Source organism: Vidua chalybeata, chromosome 12, assembly GCF_026979565.1.
Source record: "Vidua chalybeata isolate OUT-0048 chromosome 12, bVidCha1 merged haplotype, whole genome shotgun sequence".
Taxonomy (NCBI): domain Eukaryota; kingdom Metazoa; phylum Chordata; class Aves; order Passeriformes; family Viduidae; genus Vidua; species Vidua chalybeata.
In genome coordinates this window covers 4,260,001-4,284,103 of record NC_071541.1, presented here as the reverse complement: position 1 = coordinate 4,284,103, position 24,103 = coordinate 4,260,001, and the positions used below count along the sequence as shown (strand labels likewise).

The following is a 24,103-nucleotide window of genomic DNA, read 5'->3' as shown; positions in this document are numbered from 1 at the left end:
TGGAACTGCAGTGCTCTACCAAGCAAAAATGACCCATCTCCAGGCATGCAGCTGCATGCCCAGCGATGTTTCTGTCTGTAACCATCCCAGTCCTCAATCCTGTGGTCATTAAATGAGAAGCAGTATTAGGTCAGCACACAGAACACGAGGAATTATATCCATTTCTTGCATCCTTCTCTTTGGTTTGCCTAGGAACACGCTCTGAGAGCTGGGGGCAAAGGGGAGAACTGCACTGATGAGTTTTACAACACATTGTCAGAGAGATTAAATAGCCCAACTCTCCTCAACCTTCACTTTATCAGCCCTACTTTCAGTAGCCTGGAAAAAAAAAAAAAAAAGGAAAAAAACCAAACCAAAACAAAAAGCAAACAAAAACCCATAAAAGAAAAAGAAGAAATATGATTCAAAATAAATTGAAAAGCCCAACTTGTAATAAACCTGGCACTTGCCCCAGGCTTCAGGGATGTCTGAGACTATACACTCCACAGACACAATCTGTAGCTTTTATAGGGGAAAAAGAGAGATATTTGCACTATTTAAAACAGGTTGCAAATATAGTTTATGTTTTGAAAATGTAGGGAGCACAGCTAACAAAATACAGAATGCAGCAACAAAACAAGCAACACTATCCTACAAAACTGTCATTATATAATGTCACTGTTTACACTAAGCCTCCAAAAGATACCTTCTGTTAATTTTTTTTTAATTAATGGGGTGCTATGCAGTTAAATAAACTCATGAAGAGCATTCACAACTTCTGCATTTTTACTTCAAATCCCAATCTTTATTTACAACATCACTGTTATAAATTACAGCAGTACTGTTAACATTCTTCTCACTTGCTGGGATACCCAGTGGAGCTCCCCTGAACATAATGCAGGAAACCATGGCATTTGAGTCTGTTCTTATTTAAATGTTTTTAAGTCAGAAAAAACTCCACTGAAATCAGGGGCTACGCTACTGAAAACAGCTGCAATTCTGCTGCTGCTCCTCAGGCACTGCCAAACAATCTCCCTACATGCAGCGTGTCTCCAAATAAAGTTAAATTAGTTCTAAAATATCAGCAATCCATGCAACTTCTTATTACTGTGAAATTACTTAAGCCTTAATTCAGCAAGGTACTTAAGCACATTCCTAATTTTACAGGCATGAGACGTACCAGTGACCTTAATCAGACTAGTCATGCACTTACATTTAGGCACATGCTTAAGCATCTTGCAACATTAAAAGCCACCATGAGGAGCAGTTCCATGTGAGTTAAAGGCTGCTTTACACCTTCATAGGCACACTACCATTTTGAGATATATATCTATATATCTATTTGCTACAAATAATTGGTTGCACTACTTATAAAACAACCCTTAAAGTATGAAGATCACTGGAGGAGGAACAGTCTTTAATAACCTGAATAACATCAATCACTTGAAACAGACTTTTAATTCATATCTGATGCTTGCTGGAAGCCTTTTGCAGTGTATACACGTGCTGGCTAACAGCTTTAAAGCATTCCTGTGCAGACCTTCCCTAAACAGCACTCCTGCCTGTGGAACTTTACTGCTTATGAGTAAGCATAAGCAAATATAAGGGGAGAGTGCACACCTACGAAAACAGCTGGGAACAAACACACCACTGCTGAATTTTCACAGAGATGCAAGGCTAAAAATCAACCCAGCAAACATATTTCAGAAGCTCCATCCATCCCTTCAAAGAGCCCACAGAAACCTAAACGATTACTGCCTGATCCTAATTTACCAGGTGAAGTAAAAGCAGCTATTGTAAAACAATAAATAAATACAGAAATAGACATGGGCAGCCTACAGAGGACTTCTGGATTTGGATGTGCACATAACCCAGATGATTACATGTCTAATGACCCAGCTTCTGCATGTCCATGCTTGTGCCTGCACACACAACAGCAGAGCTCTGGGTGCCAATGTCAAGGTGCTCTGAGGACTCGGGCTTATACAGTTATTTATCAAAGACCTCAGAAGCAAAATAAAACAAAACCAAGACAAAGAGAAAACAATAATCTCAGCAAGTGCAACTAAGTAGTAGTTTCCCCTTACCCTTCAACAGTTAGAGAAAATTTAGGGCTTGTTGGTGTCAATAAGTAGTTATAACAAAGACATTAGCAATAGTGAGGATTGAGAATGCTGCATGAATGTTCTCAGCATGGTTCATTGACAACTGATCTAAAAATTGAATTATTAAGGAAAAAAAAATCATTGATTCTAAAACCCAGGCAAGGTAGCCAGCCTATGTGAAAACTTATTTAATTTTTCCAGCGCTGCTTCATTCCTAAGCTCTCAGAGCCACAACTTTTCCATTGAAAAGCAAAAGACATTTTACGCACAATTTTCCCTCTACTAGAAAGAGGTATATTGTGCCCTTCAGTGAACATAAAATTGATATTATCGTCTCTTAGTTTATATCTCACTACTTAACCTTCAGATTAAAAGTTATTAGATTTGAATGACTAAAAAGACATCATGTCACCTTCCGTTCAACGCTGGGAGATGGCAGAACTTGGGGGAAAAGTCTGAATGATAAAAAACACAAAGTTACTGGGAGCATAAAGTTGTTTTTCACAATCTCTGATGAAACAGCAGAAGCTCTACAAATGCAGTCATCTTTTCACTGTGTTGTAATCTTCAATTATGAGGGTACTACAATACAAAATCAGACACAATCCAATAGCCTGCATGGAGTTTAATCTATACTTTCAAATGGCTCCTTCAATAGCAACAGCAGTTTAATAATTAGGCTTTATGTCTCTTTGGACAAAATGACTCAACACGGACGCTCCCTTAAAGTCTAACAAACAATTTTGGTCTAACCCAGTTATGTCAATATGAAACAAAGACTTTATCTTGGATCTAATTTAGCAGTTTTGCTCTACAGAGATAAGTCCACATCATGATCAATGGGACTGTAAAACTCCTGATGTGGTCTGTAACCTCTCCTCACGGGTTTGCAAAGTAACATGAAACTCACCAATTTAAAAAAAAAAAAAAAAAAAAAAGCAAAAAAAAAAGCATTTCTTTCATTTACACTGCGATATATCCAGATTTCTTTCTAGTCAAATTTTCTTTTTGATCTCCCCAATTAAAACAGCCTCTCAACAATACACCAAATCCCCCATTTCTTGTACATTTTCCTTGTCTTTGAACATGAACAAAATCTGAAGAACCCACATATTCCCTCTGGAGTTCAATTCCCTCAATCTAACACTTAACATCTCAACATTTCAGGAAACAGCTACTGCCAAAGGGCCCAACGGTGGCATCTTCACACAGACACCAAAAACAGCCCAACTGCAGGCACTGACTTGGGCACAGACCAGAATCTAGTCCAAATTTCTTTTGTCTATCAAGTCTTCTTTTATATATGAACAAAATTGTATTTTTCACTTGCAGACATTTACTGGAATAAAAGCACAAAACAGGATATAACAGGAAAACCCCCTTTCTTTCCTTACTTGGTGGACACATGGCAAAACTAGTATTTATCTAAATTCTTCAGAAAGCTTGAAGTGACACTTCATAATTACAGTATAGTACAGCTCAAAGACGAAGTGAAGAAAAGAAACTTCCCCACAATTCTTTACATAAACCTCCTCCTTCTTTCTCCACGTACCAGTTGGGTTTGTATTTCTATTCCAGTTTGTCATAAACATGGCCACCTCGTAACCCTTTTTATCAAGCAATCTATGCACTACCTAAAAGTACACTACACTCCATCAGACAAGCTATAGGTTTACATTATCCAAACATTCCGATTCTGCCTGCTCAGCGCAGCTTGTCAATAAATGCAAGCAATTGCAAAACAGCAGTGTGTGTTTTTTTCCTTAAGAGAACACTGATAGGAGCCTGCCAGTTCTGCAGAATAAACCCTTTGCAATCTCTGCAGCTAATCTGTCAACAAATTACTATTAAAGTCATACCTCCTCAAAGTTCAAAAGCTTTCTGGATTAGACAAAGATACTGAGTTTTATACTCGTGGGGCAGTACTTGAAGTTACTGTATCAAAGTGGATCTGGCTATTGATGTGGAGAGGTTTGTATTTCTGCCACCATGCAACACAGCACTTGGTGTCTTGCTGCTATGCATCAGGATTCAACTTTGTAATCATTCTCTTTGTTCAATTCACAGTCTTGTTTCACTGCTAATAACGTGAAGAACACTTTAATGAATAGTCCTGAGGATAAAAATAAAATGCAATAAATAATATTTATTTTATAAGCTTTAAAAAAAAAAAAAGGGACTGTCTAGGACTGAGGCATCAAACCTTCTATTTGAGTATATGTCAGAAACCACTGAAGCAACTACAGCTGTGATCATGAACATTAAAAGGCAGTTTGTCCCTATGAGTCTTTATTTATTACTGCTTGGTAGGCAGGAGTCACCCCATCATTACATCCCTTCTGCCCAAGCTTCCCTCACCCAGCCTGACCTTCAGCTTGTGGGTCACTCCAACACCCATTCTGCACCTCCCAGATGTTTTTCATGATGCCTCAGAGCCAACAGATGTTGCCAGACTCTGCCTGGTACTCTGTTCCCAGGTTTTCTGTTCTGGCGCTTGGTGCTGCCCCCGTGGGCACTCTGGGACGAAGCTCCTGAGCCCCATTACCTGACCCCACACCAAATCCCTGCTTCATCTCTTTAGGAAGTACAATGATCCAGGTAACCTCCATGCCTGCCCCAGACTTTATAAGAAGGTCACCAAAGCCCTGCCCATTCCACCACATCCTGACAATCATTGCCATGAGATGCTGACCTCTGGCACCTGTGGAGTCAGCAGCAGTGGGAAGGCCACCTCTCCCACCCCCAACAGGTGCCAAAATACTGTGAGAAAGGATCTCTTTCCCTTATGCTTTGGTTCCGAGGGTGACTTCAATAGGCATTTCCACTTTTACCCAACTTTTCCACAGACATACCATCCCTGAAGAGTCACTTGCATTGCTTTGCCTTTCTTATTTCACCAATATAAACATCAGTTGGAGTTACTTGGCTTTATTATAAATAGCAGAACTCATCCTCACATTTGCTACTCCCAGCTTAACAGTACATTTTATGAGATTGCTAATGCTAAAATAATTGAGCATCACATCACTCTCTGTCTGCTTGCATGGCAGAATCACCCTAACATGACATGGGAAGCATAAAACTTGTCCTACAAGTCCTCCCTGTACTCACAACAAGAGTGATCACACCATACACTGCTCCTGCAAACATATGAACATCTGTGGTGTTCCATATTTTTCCATGGTAAAATATTTACAAGTCTGCAAACCCATTAAAACTTCCTAAAAAAACCCTGCAGTATTTCTGTTTTCCTCTCTCATACTAACAAAGCTATTAGTCCGAATAAATTCATAAATGTCACCAGAAATGTGACCCTAAATTCAGCACAGATGCTCTCACAAGCCATTGTACATGCAGGTTTCGCTGTTCCGCCATGCTCATCACGGGAACACACAACTAACCACAGCAGCAAAGCTCAAACTACCCACCACTGATTTTTTTTTGTTTTTTTTTCAGACAAAACAAGTGCCAGGTGGCAAAATGAAAAGATTTGAATGAAATGCTCTTAAGAAATAGCTGTTTAATTCAGAACTCATTCATTTGTATTGAAGGAGTGTTTTGTAGAACGCATTCTGTTAAGTGACCTGAGAGCATATGTTGTATACGGAAAAACATCTAAACATTATGCTCCATGTTGTATGTGTATCTGTAAATGCTTGCATTAGCTGTCTGAAAACAACGGGGTTTTCTTCTTTTCAGCATTTAAAAATGTTTTCCAAACACCAAGGTTGATATTTTTATGCTAGCTCTGATTACCCTCTTATTGTTATCAGGATTGGGTTTGTTGGTCGTTTTTTTTTTTATTTAATAACTCTTCTAAACTTTGCAATCAACTTGCTTTATAAAAGATAAACTCCATGGAGAAGTCAGTCATCAAAACCAATTAACAGCAGAATTCAAACACAGAACATAAAGGTCTTTGAAGAACTTGGAGAAAAGCAAGATCCCCAACCACATTCACTGTACTGGCAGAGGATAAATAAACTCCAAGCTAAAACGAGAGCTGTGTGAAAGCAATCCTGAGCCTGGCAATCCCATCCCCAGCCCTGAGCACTCACGTCTGCGCTGGGCACTGTCTGGGGAGGGCTGGAGGACTGGGAACGAATGGGTGCCACTCCTTAATTGACCACATGGGCGGCTGAATGACACCAGCCATTGCACGCGAGGTGGCAACATTATCTGAGACATCCTGAGCTCCTGGGATGGCAAACCAGCCTCAGGATGGCTGCAGAGAAGCCCTGGCACAGGGTTAGTTAGTGGTGGAGGAGGAGAGGTCAGAGCCATTCTGGTCCTCGGTGTGTACATGTCTGCATGATCCCCCCTCCCTGTTTCTCTCTGCACAAAGCCTTACTGGAAAATTCCATTGTGCTCCTATGGAAAACACAGTGTAATTAACTCATTTTGATACTAAGCCTTTTTTAAGATGAGACCTTTGTGTTGAACATATTTTACTCCTCTTCTACTGTCCTATATTAATCAAAGCTGTAACCCCTGTTGTCTTTGCACTACGAATCAGAATGTGCCCCTGGCAAAGAATGAGGGAAAAGTCAACAGGAATTAAGTTTCAGTGCAACTGTTTACTCAACTGTGGCCTGCAGTTATTGAAATTTTATCCATGGTTTTGTGTGACTACTGCAGTAATGAATTCAGCATGGCTGTGATTTTCTCACTGATGGTATTCTCACTTCAAGTAAAAACCTGTAGGACGAAATGATTGAAACAACCAAAGTCTGTGCATTTAGTATCATCCATTTTTCTGACTTGTTTAATTATGGCAGCTTTCTGTCTTAGGTTGGCAAATGGGGTGCCCCGCTCCTCCTGAAACCTTCACTTTGCTTTGTTTTTGAGCACATGTTTTTTTTCTTCTCCACAACAACCTGCTAAAAAGATCACTGTACACTTAGGGGAGTCTTAACCAGCTGCCAATCGCTTATTTAAAAGGTTTTAAGAATCCTTATTGCATTAGAGAAAGTGAGGGTTAGGCGTGAGGGTATTCACCATGGCTCTGCTGCAGCCTTTGTTCCCAAACACATTAATGATACATGCCCAGCACTTTGGTGTAAAATTTCCTTAGAGGGCCTCAGAATTTTATCAGGGAAAAGAAAAAGCCAAAACGTATTAAGCGGATAATTTACACTGGTGAATTTGGTCACTTCCCAGAAAATACATTAATTAAAATACCAAGGCAAAACGTACGCTTTGGTTCAGATGCTTCTGAGTTGAGGAACACTGACATGGATGTATTTATTTATTTATTCTGACGTTTTGCACAGCAGATACCTCTGCAGCCTTCCTCACTAATAGAAAACATTCTGTTGATAGAGGTTGCTAGGTTATATTAAAATTTGTTGCAAAAACAAAACTTAACGTTAGCGTATTTTCCACCCAGTGACATATTTTGGAAACCAGTTATTTGTATACAGCAGTTCACCCAATCGCTGCCACCAGACTCAACAGATTCAGGCAACAGAAGCAAGCCCTGATCTTTGGGTGTTTCCAGGGAATGATTATGGAAAGGAGCCCCGAAAGAGAAGTCCAAGGTTTCCCTTTACACCAACGACTGCAATCCCCTACGGGCAAAAACGCACAGAATGTCACAGGCGAGTCCTAAAGCATCCTCTGCCTGGCAAGTACAAAGGGCTTGGGAGTGGGGGGGGGGGGGGTTAGATGCTTCATGCTTTTCCTGTAGGTAGGAAACTTGTAATGCATCTTACAGTACCTGCTGTTGCTGGAGATGTGCTAAATCTGCAGCCCCAATTTCAACGGAAGGTGTCTCGCCGTTTGATCTCACTTCCCGCAGGCTGCACTCTAGTAAATGGTTGCCACCGCTCGCTCCATTCTGAATGGCTGAACCGTTACTTTTTGTCTCAGTCCCAGATTCTTGCATCATGACTCAAAAACCTGAAATAATTTAGGGGAGGGGAGGGGGAAAAAAAAAAAAAAAAAAAAAGCAGCTGTTAAAACAGTTGCTGTATATAAGGAGACATGCCCTGTTTTAAATCCTGCCAAAACTGTAAACATATGTCATTTTCCTTCATACGATTTATCTTTCATTAATGGTTCATGCTACTAGTTTATGTTTATTTATCCGTTGGTACAGCTATAATTTTAGTAAGTTAGTTCTCTTCTAAATATAGTATTATTTGCTCAACATCTTTTTTCCCTTAGAGAAAAAAAAATATTTTTGAACGAACACACAGAATCCATAATTAAATTTCTCTAGTTACATCTGGATGCTTTCCTTTGAAATGGATGAGTCATTCTTGGCAACATATAATGGACAATATCAAAAATGTGATATACGCTGTGTAGGGGCATGGAGGTGAAGCAGAGTATTCACTATTTTGGTTTTCACTCATACCATGATAGTGCCAAATTAGCACCTTCTATTACTCTGAAGTAATTTAGGTTTAATCTGGGATGTGCTGAACACCATCACTTTTCATTTCAGAAGAAGTGCTACAAATGCTCACAGAATTACTCTTGTTGGCCAAGTTTTTGGCTATGGATTTGGTCTGGATTTGGATGCTCTTATGGCATTACAGTGAGGAGACTCCTGTGTTATTTGGCTGAACATCATCTCAGCAGCCACAGCTCCTTCCAGCCAGCCCTCTCTACTGACTCTTGGTGCTCACCAACAGTGTCAGTGGGTCACAAGCCCTCAATGAGGATGAGGACGAGTACCCACCTCCTCACCCCAGAACCCCTGGGATTTACACACCCTCAGGAGGAAACATCAGCACTGGTGCACAAGACTCCCCACACAAAGCACATATGCCGGTTTTCAGCTGCAAAGTGCTGCCTCAGAGATATTATGATGACTTGTTTTAAAAGTATTTCCACCTGCAAAGCCCCAGCTTCCAGGATTTAAATACCATTAACCTGTCTGGCTTCCACCAGCTCATCCTTCCTCTCCCCCTCACCCAGGGGAGATGGGGAATGGAAAGCCAAGCTGTGTGTCTCAAGCACGCTGCTGGCCCCACACTAACCACACGGACATGTGAACCAAATGCCCCTGTGTGGGGTACTTCACCTCAGAAGGAAGATGTTTTATCTTCAAGGAAGAACCCTTTTGAATTCAGTAAACCAAGCACATGGATGGTAGCAGGACAGATTCAAACGTTCTGATTACATTTAAATAAATTTCAGCTGGTCTATGGAAACTTTCAATTTGTTTTGTTAAATCTTCAAATTATGCCAGGGGACAAAAGGGCTTGGAGACTCATTATAAAGCTTCTGTCAACTCCTCTGTAAGAGCTCCAGAGATCTAAACAAACCTACAGCTTTCCCAACACCACTAGGAAATGCTTTTGGATTTTAACATGATCCTGCTCTGATACACACCAACTATGGTGTGTTTTTCATTTTCAGCACTGTAAGGAAACCCCATAACATGATAAGGTCTAAATAAGTGTTTACATGTAACAGGCAAGGCTGGATTACACACTAGGCAGTGACTGCATGGCACAGGTTGTTTTGGAAGAAGACAGGAGTGAGAATCCACAGACAGCTCCCAAGTCACTCAAAGATACACCAGGCAATTCTTCTATGTTACACTGCTAAAAAAAATGATTTACCTCTTTTACCCTATGACAAATCAAAAAGAAAGAACTGACGTCATTGTTTTCTGCTTCCACCCAAATTTGGAGTCAGGTCTCAACTGGAGAAAATGGAGCACTACATTAATTTACCCCAGCAGCAAATGAAGACAACAATGACCACCAGGAAATATTGGGTTAGAGGGTTAAACACCGAGACTCATGCCTTTGACTGTTCTGGAGTATGACAGTAATGGTGGGTGGCATGTCTCTCTCATGGACTGAAGCTGATGTAGGAAGGACAAACTCAAAAACTGGTGGAAGGTGCCTCCAGCAGCCTTTGTGGTGGAAAGAGATGTTAAAACCCACGTGCCAGAACAGTAAAGAACTACATCTCATTTTCCAGCACTTCTGATGCAACAAATGGGAAGTGAGAACCTGGATAAATAAGCAGCAGGGTCAGAGGAAGCACAACACAAAGCTCTGACAGCAGCAAGAAGAATGTGCACAACTGAGGAGAAGATCCATCACTGCCTGATCACGATTTGTTGGCTTGCCCTTCTGAGCGAAATATCTCCAGGACACAGAAAATAATTCACAACCAAACTGGTCAAGAAATTATTTATTGTCTCTAGGACTGCAAAATGGTCCTGGAAAGAAAAAACAGTAGAAATTGCAACAATTTTTCTAACCTATAGCACTAAGAAAAAGATGGATTATTTCTTGTATTTGGTCAGAAAAAGATCATAGTTCTTAAGGACCTTTTCCATGACAAATTTCATGCTCTGTTTTACCTTTTGAAGAACCCCAGCCAGTTACCAGCTCAGCTGTACAGGGCCATGGCCCCTCCACTGGTTGTGACCACCCTATGGATCCCAGCAGAACTGGCAGCAGCTACCAAAGAAATGAAGCTGGAAAGAGAGTTTGCTAAGGGACCACGTTTAAACTTTAAAAAAAATATTTTAAAAGCGGAAGTGAACATCTTTAAGCGAATTCTTCTTAAAAACCACCAATTTACAAGCAGTCAACTTCTATGTAACTTAAACTAGATGCCTGTATAAAACAAAAGCTCTTTGTTAAAATACCTCCGATAGAAAACTGGTATTTCAAGGGAAAAAAAGTTAAAACTGTTTTATTTCATCACTGAAGTCAAATGTGAGTTGACATGAATAATCACAGTTTGGTTTGATCATTAAGTGTCATGTCATGAAAAATCAACCTGTGAGAGCTTTCTGCAAGAATGATTATTATTTGTCTTTTTGAGCACACCTAAATGAGCTGAGGTGATCGCACACCGAGGATGGCTGAGATAATTGTCTCTTCCCAGCACAGAGGAGATGAACTTACAGGAGCCTATTACTGAAGTTTGTCATTCAAAATTGTGAAAGAAAAATGCAAAGCAAGGTTGACTTTATGCAACATAATTAGGTTCTGTGGGAACTGAACTGAAACTCCAGGTGAAGTATCACAAACCGTGATTCTGGTCTGAATACAACCAACACAGTCCTGGAGAAGCTGTTATGCATAATGATTTATTATAAGAAATAATAATACTCCACAACTACTTCCATGACAGGCAGGAAACCTGGTTCTGACTTAAGAAATTTAATGGCAGAAGAGCCCATGTCTATCTCATGTGTTCTAGAAAGCAGAATGATTCTCTTATCAATTCTGCAAAGAAAAATGCATTTTTAGCACTTAAAATATGTGGGTTATTACCAGCGTATTTTTCTTTTTGCTATATACAGAAAAATTCTATGATATTTCATGTTATGAGCGATACAGAATGACTCTGAATTATTAAAGGTGACACAAGATGGTTTTCCCCTACGAAGGGACCAAAGGTAGGTGCAGTACCAACAACAGCTTGTGAAACTTTATCCTGAAATCAAGGAGCACATAATAAAAGAACTGTTCTGACTTAATGTCGACTTGGTTTAAAAATTTCAGAAGAGTGATCAGTTTCTTCAGATTCCCCATTTTAACCTGCACAGAACTTTTTCTAGCTTTGATGCACAGCCAAACACAAAGTCAAAGCTCTACAGCTGGGCCCATCTCTTTGGTGAATGCGTTATGTTCAAGGTAATGGAGCAAAATTTCAGTGAAGTGAAATCTAAAGAAGGCACTCTGTCAACAGGACAACAGCTAATCATCTTCCAGATTGGAGAAAAGCAGGGGACGGCCAATTTCTTAAGGACGTGGTCAAAACTGAGAAAACATTGGTCAGATGTGAACTTTGCCTGAATCAAAATAATCTTTCTGATGACTCCAGTGTCGGTGTTCTGAGATGAAAAAAAAATAGAACCTAAAGGAATCCTAATTCTGAAGAAGTTCTTTGCTAATGCATTAAAAATGCATCCATAAAGTCCGTAACACCAGATGCTGCTGATACACACCTCAGCTCCACTGGCCTATTAAGATGAGCAAGGTTAAGCATGGAGATTAGTAGGCAGGAGGTGGGCACTGAAGTGTGCCACTGCTGCAATTCTGCTACCAGTATAGTTTCTGAAGACTAAGCAGCATTGTTTAATGTCAGCATGAGGGAGGATTTACTGACTGAAGCACCTGTCAGAATAAGGACCCACTCCAAGTCTGAAAGACTAAGGGACTGATAGTCAGATGTCTCTAGATGCCTCACCATACACGGAGGCATCTGGTGAGGCATTTTTAAGATTCCTCAATAAGCACCAATCTATGTCTTTAAGCATATCATCACCTTTAAAAAAACATCCCTGGGGTCTTCTGGCCTTAAAATCCCTGTTTAAATATGCTTCCAGACTTAACATGGACTACAGATTCACAATGTAGCCTGTGTATTTCAAAGTTCCTTTGAGGTCCATGATTATATTTCTGATGTTAGTACTTGGAGGTGTTTACAAATACATATATGCACATAAAGATCATTAGGCATTTCTAGCCCCTGGGATCAGTGCTAGAGCAAAAATGTTGTCATAATACAGCCCTTCTTTGCCACATTTGTGAAAGATTTTAAGCTAACAAAAAGTTCAGTCTTTATTCCAGGGCAGTTAATTAAGGTTGACCAAGTCAGGCAGAAGTAAATTAACTTGGCTGATCAATTATTTATATGAAGCAGAATAAATGCCCTTAAAGAACTTGGCCCAGCCATGAAAGGACATGTAAATTAAACACAACACAGATTTATAAAATGTATTTCTACTTTTATAGGCAGAAGAGTCAATGCTAAAATCAGTTTTAAGTGAGTGATCAAATCACACGATCTAGCCCAAAATTCTCCAGCAAGCATTCTATCCATACGTGCATGATTTATAAATAAAAGTTCTACCTATTTGTCACAAGCAGCTCCCCAAAACAGGCTCAGGAATAATTTTAGAGTATTTATCCATGTAATTATAAAAAACAAAACAAAACAAAAAACCCCAAACGCAGTTTGGAAGAATTCCGTAACAACGTAACACCGCAAAGACAGGATTTTACCTCTTGAAAACGGAACGTGCTCCGGAGTGCCACCAGCAAGGGAACAGAGAGAGCAGGAGCAAAGCTGCGGCCGACCCACAGCACGGGGACAAACACCCTGCAGCACCAGCCTGGCACTGCCGTGATCTGACACGAGGACCCCGACAGCTTTCCCAGGAGACCCCTGCCTCACTCACAGGTGGTCTCTTTTAGTCCCGGTATCTTTGGAGCAAGTGCCCTGCCAGGGAAAGCACCTCAGGCTCCACATCCCACCACCAGTAGTGAATTTTTCCAGGAACATGTTTTGCTGTCCCCCAGCTGAAGCCAAAACACCCATCTCCTCCAGCTGACACCCCGTGCCTAGGCTGGCGAGGCAGCCAGCAGCACCATCCCGCCATCCATGAGTTCAGTAAAAGAAAAAGGATTCACTAGTGGAAATTAGAAGCCTTGTGTAAGGTAAGGCTTGATGTGCCGTGGGGGAAGGCGTACAGATGTTCAGCTGCTCATTTACTAAATTACACCATGTCACAATTAACTGTGAATCAGCCAGCTTCACATGAGCAGCTCAAGGGCTGCCACCATGCTAAGTGCAGGAGTAATGCCGGGGAGGGAAGTCCAAACTAGCCAGGTGGACCAGACGACTTCTCGTTGCCTGTGTTTGTGGTTAGCACGACTATTAGAGAGAGCTATCCCAACATATGGCATGATTTAACTAAATCAGATCATGCTGAACTCACCAGCCTTTCTCAACTTACAAACCCCTCCGCTCTCGTCATTGCAGATGGGTGAACACCCGTCATGCTTTTAGAGTTTTCAGTAGCCGTCATTTATCCTGCTGACAGGGTGTATTTTAGGTATAATTATGTACTAACTAACTATAGATCAACTGTCAGTACATTAGGGTACTTTTTGGATAAAACTTCATGCTTACCCCTTCGAAGGCCACTCGCCTACACACTACTGGTGGTTGCTGAATTGTGCAGGAGTAGGAGAAAGGAGAAGGGGATTCAAAGTGCAATTAAGGATCATCTTTAGGAATCAACCAAAATAGTAGCAAACAGAAAATCAGGCTTCGCTGTCCTAAAAAGTGATGCTGAGTCACGTCTGACAGCAGGGTTTGGAGGAGGAAAGGCAAACCTGGAGCAAGGCAAGGGAAGGAACGTGCACGGGATGTGTGGAAAGAGGAAACAAAGAGACAGCGACTAGGTGAAATCCTTTGATATTTCCTCAGCTTAAAGAGGTAATTCAATGCATTAAAATGGATCCTTGAAATTTCAAAGGATGAAACTCGCACAACAAAGATTGTCGAGAGTGCTATTTTCTAGGATTAGAACAAAAACGTATTGGGATTTGCTATATGATCTTACATCGCCGAGCAACACTGTACACTTGCTGTTATGCAAGCACCATCTTCCAGCAGAGAATTTTCATAATTATAACAGAAAGGCGTAAATTTTCTAATGCATGGCAGTTCAAAAAGTAATCAAGAGAATGAGCCTGAGGGCTATTTTAATGTATGCAAAGCTAGTGACCCACAGTAAATGGGAGGTAGGCTTCAATGAATGCAAAGTAATGCACACATACTAAAGACCTGGTCTGATGAGGGACGGCTAAAATTAACACCCAATTAATTTCCGAATTGACAAACAAATGAAAGCCATAAATCTACTTTCTCATTAATTTTCTTGTGGTATAATTTAAAGCAGTAATATGAGGGCAAAAACTGAGCATTATCCATCATAAATATCAAAAAAGATAGCACTGTAACACCATAAATTATGCATATTACCTGTTGTTAAAAATGATTAATGTATTATCAACTTTATCGTGCACTGTATATGTCTAGACATATCTAAAATCTGAAATTTCATTTAGTGCTTAGGAAATAAAGGGTCCACAAGAAATGGGATTACCCTCAGCACATCCTTGGCTCTGCCTCCTGATGCTCTCACCTTGGCTGGACACATCCCAAGCCTTGGGCCAGTGCTTATGAGCATATGGCAGAGGTGATGTGCTGGCCTCTCCAGGAAGGGAAACAAATCACACTGCTCCTGGAGCATCCCGGTGGGCCATGGCCCTGGCACCTGGTTTACACAGGGTTGCTCCCCCTTCCTGCCCTGCTGGCGCTGGGGTAGAGCTACTTGGTGATGCAGAGCCATAGAAAAGAGACAGAAGTAAAAGCAAGGAGCAGGAAAACGTGAAGCTGGATCTAAATTCAGTGAATGAAAAGCCTGTGCTTTCCAAAAGTGGTAGAATACAACACCTTGGCCAACAGAAGAACACAGGTTGCCCAGCCTCCTCCCTGTGGGTCATGATGGTGACCAGCCTGGCTTTTTACCACCTATTATGCATTTATGTCCTCTTGCCACCTCAAATCTCCTGAATGGCAGCTCCTGTCTAGAAGCAGACAGTCACAATTTTTAATTCATTTCACTATATGCAATGGCACAACCTCTTTCACTGTTGGGGTGCGTGGCTCACACTTCCTGGGTCCCTTCCTTCCAGCCACAGTGCATTATTATCAGGGCCACAGCAACCTGAAATCAGCTGGAGGCAGCTCAGTGAAAGGCTGACTAATGCTCTGCAGGAGCTGAAATTTAAGACTGCTGCGGTGAGGAGAAGGGAAGGGGAATCAGGAGCCTAATCCCACTTGTGCCACCCTGACTTATTGTGAAATCATAGTCAAACAACTTAAGTTGTCAGAGAACCAGTCAGTGCAGTTACCCCTAAGGAAATCTCTTCTGCTAAGGGTGTTGCTGACCACAATCAGTAAGAACAGAGATCGAGCAAATCCAAGAAAAACTAATTGAAACAGACATTTAAATGTTTGCCATTTGCTCTATTCAAAAGAGCTGGAGTTGGTCCCCATGAAAAACCAGGGCACTAAAGCATACCAAGCTGTGAAGACAACAGGTCTCACTCCCTTCCATGAAGTAACACCCAAAGCATTAGACAGACAGTGAACAATTCAACTTTCCTCAAATTAGGTTTTTGCATTCTCCCTTCATTTTACATATGCACACAGAAGTTACTCTCAGTCTCACCTTGGATAAATACACCCCTTTTGCAAAGCCAGCTCTATCTCAATCTCAGCTTGACAGCTATTAAATCCATATTCAGCATGAATCTCATGCCATAGATGCATAAAAGCTCTAGAGCTGGGCCACTTCCAAGTGACTGGCAAATATGATGTAATCATTTACATACCATCATCGGCAGAGTGAGGTTCCTTCCTCTCTCTTGGGGAGAGCTGTCTTTCAGCCATGAGCTTGACAGAAATCATCCTTACCATCGCCGGGCTCATCGTTTGTTTGGAAGGAAAGGAATGGCGAGTGGCCAAAAAAAACCCCAAGCCAAACCAGAAGCCATAGTTCACTGTACCACGCGACTCCGTGACTGCTACCGCATGGACACGAGCACCATGGCACCAGAGGAGTGACTCCTCCAGAAGGAAGGTCACCAGTGCAGCATGGTGAGGTGCAGAGTCCCCTCGGTGCTGGCCCCGTGGTCGGTGTCCCTGGGGAGGTACCCACCTGCTCATCCCAGCCCAGGCATCACAGCAGTGTGGGGCTCCCTGCTGCTCCGTGCAGAACAGGAACAGAAACTGCAGAGCTGTTCTCACAGCCAAGACTTATTTGTTTGCATGCACACTGCTCTGAGCTTGCATCACAAACTCTTGCAGTCTGCCTCACAGAAAAACAGGTGACTGTTCAACCAAATAAAAGACCAAAGTTGCATTTAGTAAATACAGTCAGTTTGTGCCAGACAGCAGCAGCGCTGCTCCAACAAGATAACATGAAACCTCGTACCAAGTGCTGGCTGTAGATGAATTAAGACTCCCACCCTCCATGCACATCTCCATTAAAGCATATCTAAACTCTCTAGCAGCCTCCAGAAGTCAAAAACCACCTCAAAGCCAGGTGCAACTCTTAACAATTCTGCACAATGCCATTTTCACTTCGTTCAAGGTAGCAAAGGTTTGATTCATGGCAGTAACACGAGTCAATTAATGACCAGCTTGTCCACTTACACACTTCAGGTACCTCCCGCTCCCCTCCAGCCCTGACACTGCTCCAGCAGCCCAAACGAGCAGTAGTGTTTGGATCACTGATGCAAACTAGGGAATACAGGGGATCACATTTTTATGTATATTTTTTTGCTTTCTTTTCCAAGGGATGAAGAGGACAATCATTTAATTTTATCCTTTCTACGAATGTATATCCAAGATATCTTAATAAATGAATTCACACATAAAGGAACAGACATGCCCTTCACATTTTAACAAATAAATTCAGATATACAGGAATAAACAACACTTTCACACAAAAAGAGTTAACATTTCTTTCTCAAGGTCACTCAAAGAGGGTTTACTCCCTTTGTGTGAAAAGCCCATGCCATTTACTGTTAGTGCTAACAGGTCCTGCCTGGCATTTGAAATCCAAGCCCCACTCAGAAACAATAACAAACAGCAATTTTGAAAAACAAAGATGGTGTGAGCAAGTTTTTCTTGCTCATTTTCAAAACAACCCAAAAGCAACAACTACCAGGATGGCTCTCTCTAATTAGGACTCCCAGAAACCAAAGAACAAACAGGCAGCACAGAGAAATTAGCAGATGTAAACGCAGTTTTCCAGTTATAAAAAGAAGAAAAGCAGCTCCGTCATCTCACTCGCAGGAGGAGGAGCAACAAAGCACGTTTTTAAATTTGGTATTTTCTCTCCATTCAAACGGCTCTGCTTCTAAAACAGATTTTCCTCAGATCTCCTCAGAAGTAAAGCTGAAAGCTTTGTCTTTTCCAACCCATCGAGGGCACATGCATCAATTAAAATCCGACATGAGAGAAGACAGAAACCAAAAAGCCCCTGACCAAATGCTGACATGGAACACAAGGCCGTAGTTTTGGGGTGATTACCTGGTTCATAGCCCTATACCTTTATCCTAGACCTTCTACCTCCTTGTTTGCTCCATGCAGGATTTTCTAGCCACCAGCCGTCTACCGCTGCGCTAGTCGTCTTGCAGGAGTGCTCTCTCCCTTCTGAAAAAAGCAAACAACTGGATAGATATCATTACACTAAGGAAATCTCTTGGAAAAACCAAACAACTTGCTAATCTTTCTAGCCCCTTCACCCAAGTTAAAGATAAGCAAAGCAAACCAAAGTGAGTTTCAGCCACATTCCAGGGACAAGCTCCCCTTTTTCTCCTTTATCAAAATCCCAGCATTTAAAGGTTTTTTTCCAGACCTTGCAGGATAAACTGCTGCTCACACCCGCAAACAAAGCAATATTTGTTTAATAACTGATTGCTGCCATGGGTACAGTAAACAAGGGGCCCAGCATTTGTGTTTATGAACAAACACATCATCTTGCAAGAGCAATTTAACATTAACCAGGTGGAATAATCAACAGATTTCATAGGTGACACTCGGGGCAGGACTAATGTAAACAGAGTAGGGAGGAGAAAGGGGCCACTCTTAGGGAATCAAGGTTGAGGCAAATGCATTACAGAGTAAACAGCTGGGAAGAACTCAAGACAAACAAATAGTCATTCTTCTGACATTCTGAGAAGCAGAAAGGTTGTACGTTACATGCATCAGCTGCTGACCACCATGAAATCAAACCAGTTGGGGACCAGGCCTTCTTGTTTACACAGTGCCATGTTTGCTTATAAACAACAATTTGCTGTTACCAACCTCGCATTACTCATTGCATAAACGAGCAGATCAAGTGAAATCCTGTTAACTCTTCTGTGGATTGAGGGTTTTTTCCTCCCCTTCAACAACAACAAACAAAAAAGCCTTTGCAGTCTTGCTGTGCAACCTCGAGACAACAGGCAGCAGGGGAAAATACAGAGCTGTGCATCTGTTCTGATAAAGGGGAAAGAAAGGAGTTGAAAACACTTGAAAGTGTTTCACAAAACAAGATTTACCGGCCAAACCACTGATGTGAAAGATCCATTTGCATTGAAAAAAAAAAAAGAAAAAAGAAAACAAAAGAAAACCCAGAAAAACAACAACTGCAAAAGGTGGGGTGCAAAATTTTCGTTTCACTCCTAGAACAAACAAGCAAAACAGCTTTCGACACAGCCCAACACACCCAGTATGACCATGGACACAAGTCATTTACGCACACACCCATAGCCATGCCAGGGCCCTGCAGCAGCAATGAAGCCATGGTTCAGCCCTCTTCTCCCTCCTTTCTCTCTCCCACCCTCAGCCCCCTTGCCTCTGGCTCCCATCACCATTCTCTGATCTTTGTAGATCTCCCTAGCTCCTCTTTGTTAACCCAGAAGCCTCTTGGATGTCTTCTTGCAATCAAAACCTCTGGCCCCCAACTGCTTCCCACACAACATCCCTCTCTTGGCCCCGAGGCTTTGTGACTTTAGTCCTCAAGGTGCTCAGGACACCCAAATCCCCTGGGTCTGTCACCTTCCAGAGAGCCTTTCCTTCCCCATCTCTCATCCCTGTAACACTCATGAAGTTTCCTATGGCAGTGTTCCTCCAGGGAGGTTTCTCTAAGTTGTCTATCCTGCACACGGATTTCGGGAAAGATCTGAAGTACATGGAGAGAAGATGGATGGTCCTAATGGTAGAGGTTAATCCAGGGCTCCGGGTTACATTCCTGCCCTGACACAATCTCTGCATGGGACCTCCATGGGTCTCTTCATCCCTCTCCTATGTAAAATAAACCCTTTAGGATGTTGCACCAGTCAGGTGGGGTTAGTGGATGTAGTTGTGGGCTATACCATGGGTCCTTTTTCCTTTTTTCCTTCCAGTTGCACCGTTGTCCCTCCCTGGTTCACCCCTACCTTCTGATGAGCACCAGCATCACCGCCAAGCACTGAGGAAAATCATCCCAGTCTCAAATCTGTGAAGCATCCAAGGTCACAGCTGGCCCTGGCACTAATCTCCCCTCCCTTGCCATTTCATGTGCAAACAGCATGATGGCCAGAAGCCTCCCTCCTCATCATTTTTTCACAAGTTTTAGAATATTTGTTACTTTTTTTCACAGCACAATCCTGGACATCCACAGCTGGCCAAGAACCTTCGTTTTCTTTTTCAGAAAATGTTTAGCCTTTTGTTGTATTTAAAAAAAAAAAAAAAAAAAAAAAAGAAAAAAGGTTCAAAACCATGAAATCAGTACAACCTACTAATAAGACAGGTATTTAAATAAAACCCAAATGCAGTATTGTTCAGGCAACTGCCTATTTTTTAATACATCAGGTTGACAGCATAATAGCAGGCAGGATGAAAGGTGCGACTCGAGGACGGGGTTGGCGTCCGCACACCAGGAAAACAGAAGTGCTGCCCCATTTCCTGTGCTGCAGCAGAGTATTTCTGATGTCTGGGGCTGCCGGGGACTTAACTCTGAATTAATGATTACACACAATACCCTCCTTTCTCCCCTCCCTGCAGGACAGCGAGGGCCAGCCTCACCGAATGACTGTGGGCAGGCAGGCACGGGTCACGGGGGATTTAGATATTTCACAGCAGCTTCAAAAATTTAGACACCGCAACCTGAAGGCTTCTGAAAACATCAAGCTTCACATGAAAGTCCTGATATTTCCCTACTTGAGACAACTGCTCTCACCTCGGCTGCGCTGCCTGTTCCACGCTCCTTTTCCAGCACGTAAAATCACAGTTTATTCAGTACAAAGTAACTACACTATGATAAAAACTATAAGCATATCATTCAAATGCTTTATTGGTCAAATAGATGGATGCTTTTATTAGTCCAACCTTTTTTGTAATGGAGTGCCACTGATGACCCAGTGTTAGCCTCATTCCCTGCTATTAATCACACTTCTAAGAGCTCATTTTGCTTTAAAATCTTAAGAAATTGCTATAATTTAAAGACATGGTGTCTACATAATGGGAAATGCTTCACAGATTGTATCATTCCATATAACACAGAATTTTTATGGCAATGCTGACCACGATACCAAGGTATTACAAAACTTGAATAGAATATTTTTTATATAGAAAATGTAAATGTAAACTTCCTTTTGCATTTGTGGTTTGCCACATCCATAATGTTTTAATCACAGCCTTTTGGGAGTTGCAGTTTTCAACTGCATGTGGCTTACATAGATTAACACTACAAAAACACTCCCTGAACAAATATAAACAGAACAAAACTAAATTAAATGAAAATTAAATAAAATACAAGGATGGACCATGAGAGAAAGACTGTTCAGGCTAAACTTTTACAATTTTCACATAAGGCATTTATCCTTTTGTCGACTATATTATCTCCTTCCTTTTTTGCACAGGGAAAACAGATGATGTTTACCGTGAAAAACTTTTACGACAAAGTGGAAGCATCTTATGAATTTACCTACACAGAGAATTAAATTAATATAATGATGGTCCTAACCCATATTATTAAAATGTACTTTGCAAAATGTTTTGACAATGTTGACTGCTGCAGGAGGGAAAACACATTTAAGACAATTTCAGCCAAATGCAGAAGTAGAAGCCTTTCATTTTTCAAATGCAAAGTAAAAAGCATCTTTAAACATCTTCTCATGAAAGAAAATGCAGTGCAATTATGTTATATGGCACACACAAAAGCATGTTCTTTTCCTCAGTTCTCTAACAAGATATTAGTACCTCCTGGCCTTAGGAATATTATGTGTAAATCACATCATATTCATAGTGTCTGAATTAATTATAATAGGAGCTGGAGAGAAATGTTAACTTTCCAGGTTGTTGCTAAGGATTAGCCCTTGTTTACAATTCTGTATTTATAGAACAAGAAAAATTTGTCAAATGAAGGGCAAAGAGGAAAGCAAGAACACAAATTTAGCTTTGATTTCAAAACAAATCAGATCTTGCAACCATTCCCTGAGAAGAAAACCACAGCTTTTAATGTGAAGATGCAAATGAGTCTCAGAATATAAAAATGTTTTATAATTCTGTGCATTCAACACTACTAGATGTTATTTAAAGAATTTATGTTAACATTTCTCATCCTCGCACAGCAAGTCCAAGATGCTGCAAACAGCATCTATTTAAAATGGATCGTGTTGCTGTGGGGCACGGGGTAGCTCAGAAGGCTGATGCAGAAGGGAACAGAGCATTTGGCCCCCTGGCACCAGACTGGGATTCATGGACTGCTCCAAAGGGGTTGACAAGGCAGTGGGCCGGAGGAACAAGCAGAACACTGGCTACGTGGAGATGAGCAGATCCATCCCGAGGGAAGTCATGACTCTCAAAACCACTGCAAAGGATACGACGGTCTTCCCAAATGCAGTGAATCTGTGAGGTGAACAAACACCTTAGGAGAAAGGCACTCGCGAACCCAAGAAAGATCCTTCATGCTAAACATGGTATTTCTGGTGAGCCCTGTGAGGCTGGATGGCTGAAGACACAAAGTCTGTGGGATGGGGTCCCAGTGAGCAGAGAGCCAAAGCTCTGCGGGGACTTGCAGGGCTCGGGCACCTTGGCAGAACTAGCCAGGGAAGTTTGTACTGCTCCCTGTTCTGAGGATAGAGAAAGCACTTCGGCCTCCAGCACTTTCACTTCTTTGCACAAACAAAGGCACACCCACTACAATTAAATTGCAAAACCCTTTTCATTAGGACTCCTTGTTTTCACACACTTCAAGCCTTCTGAGATCTGCAGTCTCTCTCATGCTCCCATCAGTGTGTGTCTTGTGTGTGGAAAACTAAGCAAGGGCTCTTTAGCGGTTTCAGTCTATAGAGAAACAAATGGAAAAATGCTTTTTCCCCTCAAAAAAAAAAATGCTTTTTCCCCTGTGACCACCAACTTCTAAGCAGGGTGACTTGCAAAAACACTGGGCATCCACAATGGAGAGCATCTAACCCCCCCCAAGAATCAGGCCCATAGCACAATATAAAAAAATGCACTTAGCTAAGCTTTTGTGGAAACACAGATGGACTCTTTGCCTTGCCCTGTCCAAGGGCTGTGGTTCTCAGATTACAGCAAGGACGGCAAAATGCATCAGGGAAACCAAATGTGTCTGTGCACAGTGGTGTGTTAGCTAACACACAAACACACACGTGCTATCCAAGCACCCAGCACGCCAGTTCACATCAGCCAGAACAGAGTAAGCAGGACAGAAGAGGTGCCTTCTTCCCCAGTTTTTTCTTGATGTTTTCTTTCCCAGGAATAGCTCCAGTCTCTGTCCAGAGCAAGAATTCCACCCGTCACATTTCTGTGCAGGAGATGTGTACATGCAGCACATGTTCCTCAACAGCCACACACATGGATCCCAAGCACCCAAAAATACAGTTGGTCCTCTCCACACTGGCCCAATAGAGAAGCGGGAAAAGAAGCGTGATTTTTTTTCACCTCAAAATTTCATCCTGTGCCTGAGAAAACTCCCTAAAAAAGCTCTGTCGAAACCAATTTGTTTCTAACTCCCCCAAAAAAACACATATGCCTACTTTTGAGTCAGGATGCAGGAAACCGAGTTCTTAATACCTCTTCTGCATTCACCCGTGGCTAAAGAGCAATACCCACCTCCAATCCACCGTGAGCCATGGCTGGGAGAGGGAGAGGCAACAGCAGAGAGGATTTGCAGGACATGAGCCTCTCCAGCTTGCCTTGGCCAGCAACAGTGAACAATCCTGAGCACTCCTGTGACTGCCCATACCTTTTTCATGCATGATGCCAATGCAACAGAAAGCCTCCCAACAGACAGCACTGTGGCCCCATGACCTCTCCAGAGCCAGCTGTTCAGCCCTGGGCTGGGAGGGTCCTTCACTGCCAAGCTTGGCAGAGGTTTCTCTGTACTCCAGGAAATGGCCTTTCTGGTGCTGAACCCCTGGCAGCATGCGGAAGCCGTCTGCAACCAGAAATGAGTGTTTAATGTTCAAAATCTGCTCTGAAGACAGTGTCTGAACATCTCCAGCCACATGCAGGTGCATGGTCCCACAGATGTGCTGGCTCCTGAACACTGCAGAGCTAAAGCATGTGGCTTCCTGCTCCAAGGACTTGGGAAAGACAAGGATACACTCTATTTACAGCCTATTCCAGACAGGACTATTCAATGTCAGGATGTACCATAAGAGGGTAATTTGCAC

At 42.0% G+C, this 24,103-nt stretch overlaps 1 protein-coding gene across 3 annotated transcripts in view; it reads right to left on the bottom strand.

The window, feature by feature from the left end:
* FOXP1 (forkhead box P1) overlaps window positions 1-18,049 on the bottom strand; it is a 174,425-nt gene extending 156,376 nt beyond the window's left edge. For all 3 annotated transcript variants that reach the window (XM_053953634.1, XM_053953633.1, XM_053953635.1), the window contains exons 1-3: window positions 17,970-18,049; window positions 16,591-16,763; window positions 7,804-7,985 (exon numbers count right to left, since the gene is read on the bottom strand). In XM_053953634.1, the coding sequence (XP_053809609.1) occupies window positions 7,804-7,974 (171 nt within the window). In that variant the 5' untranslated portion in view covers window positions 7,975-7,985; window positions 16,591-16,763; window positions 17,970-18,049. The remainder of the gene's footprint in view (window positions 1-7,803; window positions 7,986-16,590; window positions 16,764-17,969) is intronic.
* Between the last annotated feature and the right edge of the window lie 6,054 nt (window positions 18,050-24,103).